Source organism: Stegastes partitus, unplaced genomic scaffold, assembly GCF_000690725.1.
Source record: "Stegastes partitus isolate 25-593 unplaced genomic scaffold, Stegastes_partitus-1.0.2 Scaffold191, whole genome shotgun sequence".
Lineage (NCBI taxonomy): Eukaryota > Metazoa > Chordata > Actinopteri > Pomacentridae > Stegastes > Stegastes partitus.
The window spans coordinates 497,573-500,418 of NW_007577922.1; the positions used below are offsets into that span (position 1 = coordinate 497,573).

At 39.5% G+C, this 2,846-nt stretch overlaps 1 protein-coding gene across 1 annotated transcript in view; it reads right to left on the reverse strand.

Annotated features, from left to right (window-relative positions):
• Positions 1 to 162: 162 nt before the first annotated feature.
• The window catches only part of LOC103356302 (leucine-rich repeat-containing protein 48-like), a 6,364-nt gene continuing 3,680 nt past the window's right edge, over positions 163 to 2,846 (reverse strand). Inside the window, exons 3-9 of the mRNA XM_008280403.1 lie at positions 2,432 to 2,551; positions 2,252 to 2,355; positions 2,096 to 2,183; positions 1,790 to 1,918; positions 1,466 to 1,553; positions 532 to 605; positions 163 to 379 (exon numbers count right to left, since the gene is read on the reverse strand). Of these exons, the coding sequence (XP_008278625.1) occupies positions 290 to 379; positions 532 to 605; positions 1,466 to 1,553; positions 1,790 to 1,918; positions 2,096 to 2,183; positions 2,252 to 2,355; positions 2,432 to 2,551 (693 nt within the window). The 3' untranslated portion in view covers positions 163 to 289. The remainder of the gene's footprint in view (positions 380 to 531; positions 606 to 1,465; positions 1,554 to 1,789; positions 1,919 to 2,095; positions 2,184 to 2,251; positions 2,356 to 2,431; positions 2,552 to 2,846) is intronic.

Below are 2,846 nucleotides of genomic sequence, written 5' to 3' on the forward strand. Positions count from 1 at the left end.
GGAAACACTAAAATTAATAATTCAACACATTACTGCATCTCCTGTGCAAATATAGCAGCCACACAGAGAGCATCTCCAGTTTCTACCACAGACATCAAATATAATAACATAAACTACATTTTTCTTAATAAATACACTGTGTCATGTGAGTTTCTTGTGGCATATAATACAAGTAAATACAATTATAAAGCATAAAAATTCTTGCACACAGTGAAATGTATCTTAATTGTTTAGTCAGGCTGTGAAACTACACAAACAAATATTTTTGGGGAACATATTACTGTTTTTGTCACAACTCCAGCCGCTCCTTCAAATATTCAACAAATCTCTGGGTGTCTGAGATGCGCATGCGGTTCAGTTTGAGTTCTTTGTCTTGATTCTGTAAAAACCCATAAAGAGAAACAGCAAATTAGAACAACACTGTGAGACAAAGAGAAGAAGCTCCTTGTCCATATTTACACTAATGTGATTGTTTAAGTGTAGTGTCAGTTCTCTACCGCTTTAATGAGGCTCACTTTCCAGCCACTGGACAGTCTCTCGGTCACTGATCTTCAGCAGGTGGATATCGTGGCCGGTGGCCAGTGCATCCATCGCCGTGTATTTCTCTGTAAACAGCCACACATAGAAAACAGAGGAGTGCAAGAATGAAGCACTGATGCTGTTAATTCAACACGTTTTAACCTCGTCTGACCTGCACTAGACCGTACACAACCTTTTTTTCTTTTGAAGGGAGATTAATTGCTTTATTTTTTTCACTTTTTAAAAACTCGTGGCCGTAGCCTTCAGTCGTGTTCGATAATCTCTTGAACTGAAAGTTGCAGAATTGAGAAAGAAGTCCTTGCAGATAGTTTTGTGCTTGTATATTGTCTGGTGCTTCTCTTACATATTGTCCTAATGCATTCATGTCTCAGACAAATCCTGTTTATTGTCTTGTTGCTGACAAGTTTTTTCAGGAATAAATATGTCTTCCTTTGGCTTACATTCTAAGGCCATGACAGTCCATATAATTGTACAGTAACAATATTATAATTTTGCACAGTTAAGTTGGTCTAAAAGGTGAAACACTGACCTCTACAGCCTCCCTTGGCAGGTCCTCCTCCAGGTTTGGCCACTTTCTCCAGAGTTGCAACAGCAATTTTTTTCACCTTCTGATAATAATTATCCTCCAGATCCCGAAGCTGAGCAAATGTATGATTCTGTCTGAAGAGGCCATGTAGGCAAGATGAGCACACAGCTGCCCTGGGATTTAAATGTGGCCTCATTCAAATTAAGCAACAAAGGGAAGAAGTTCAAAAATGGTATAATCTTATTCACAAGTAAAGGCAGTTTTGGTGTGATACTCTGGTTGGTCTAACATTGCATCAAGATACATCAACAACATGTTAACTATAAAAATATAGCACAGAGTTCAGCTAAAACAATAATGAATCAGCGTTACTGCAAATGCCTGCTCTGCTGACTCAGCGTGTAGAAAAAGGATATATGTCGAGCGCAGTTTTGCTGAAGTTGTCAACCGTGTCTGAGATGTTCTGCTCCAACTTTCTGATGTTGTCCTGAAACAAACAGGAAGCATCACTGTGAGTAAGCATAAAGCTAAAGCGCAGCGTCACAGCTTTTGACATGTGAAGGAAATTCAATCTTCAACAGTCTTGAATAATCTTTATACAGTAGTATAAGAAATGGCTTAAATTCAACTACAGACACATTTTTTTAAGGATAAACTTTGATGTTTTTTGTGTAGATCAGATGCTTCACAAGGTGCACTCACACAAACACATGCAACTCTTACCTCCAGCTGGCTGATGGCCTGAAACTCCAGTGTCATGAGGCTTTTGCAGAGCTGGTCGATTTCATTGCTTTGGTTGGTCTTGACCTTAAACGCGTCCGGAATGGATAAATGCCGAAACTCTGCTCCACTCTACAAAGGCGAACACACAAGAGATAATCTAATGCTGATTACTGACACCACATCAACTATATCTGTGTACAACATGGTCCCAGCTTGGTGTTGTTCATCAAACTTTTCCAAAATCTGTGATGCTTTCAGCTGGGAATCTTTATAAACCTTATCCTGGGCACTGAGGAAAGAATTCACCTCTGCCTCCCTTCGTTTGTGCTCTGACAGCTCCACCATTTGGTGCTTGAACGCAAGTGCAAGGTCAAGGAATTCAAGGAACGATTTTCTTGTGCATTTCCAGTAACACACCTGCACGGATTAGAAAACCAGGACAACTAAGGATATGTTTAAAGCAGTGAAGCTATTCCTGGAACGCAGCACAGTGTTTCTGCCTCTGGATCATCTTGAAACATGATCATAAACAGGTAAGGCCCATTAAGGGACTCCACAAAGGCATCCTGTAAGAAAGAAAAAGTGACACACAGCATGTTTACACCTCAACTAATGCATCAACAAACATGAGCTTTGTGTTACTCTGTGCAGTTTAAGTTCAGCCTCCTGGCGTCTCTGAGCCTCTTCATCTTCTTGTGTCAACAGCTGTAAAAGTTTCATATGCTCAATAACATCTTGGTATTTGATAGATGCTTCATCTCTCTGCACACACACACAGACATTTGATTATACAGTATTAACAAGACAAACTATAAATTCCCATGAAAACTTTAAGAACAGGGGCTTATCATGCTTTTAAAGATGATAGATCAAAAAAGCTTTAAAAGAAAGAGCTCTAAACTTATGATATGACTACTGTGGTTTGATACTCAGGTTTCTGTCAAAACCTTTACTGTTGTTTTATCAGTGACTTTGTAGTCGAGGTACCTCAGGTTTGGCATATGGGCGGCAATGAGAACTCTGTAGTTCTCTTGTTTAGGGACAGAGTTTCCAAATA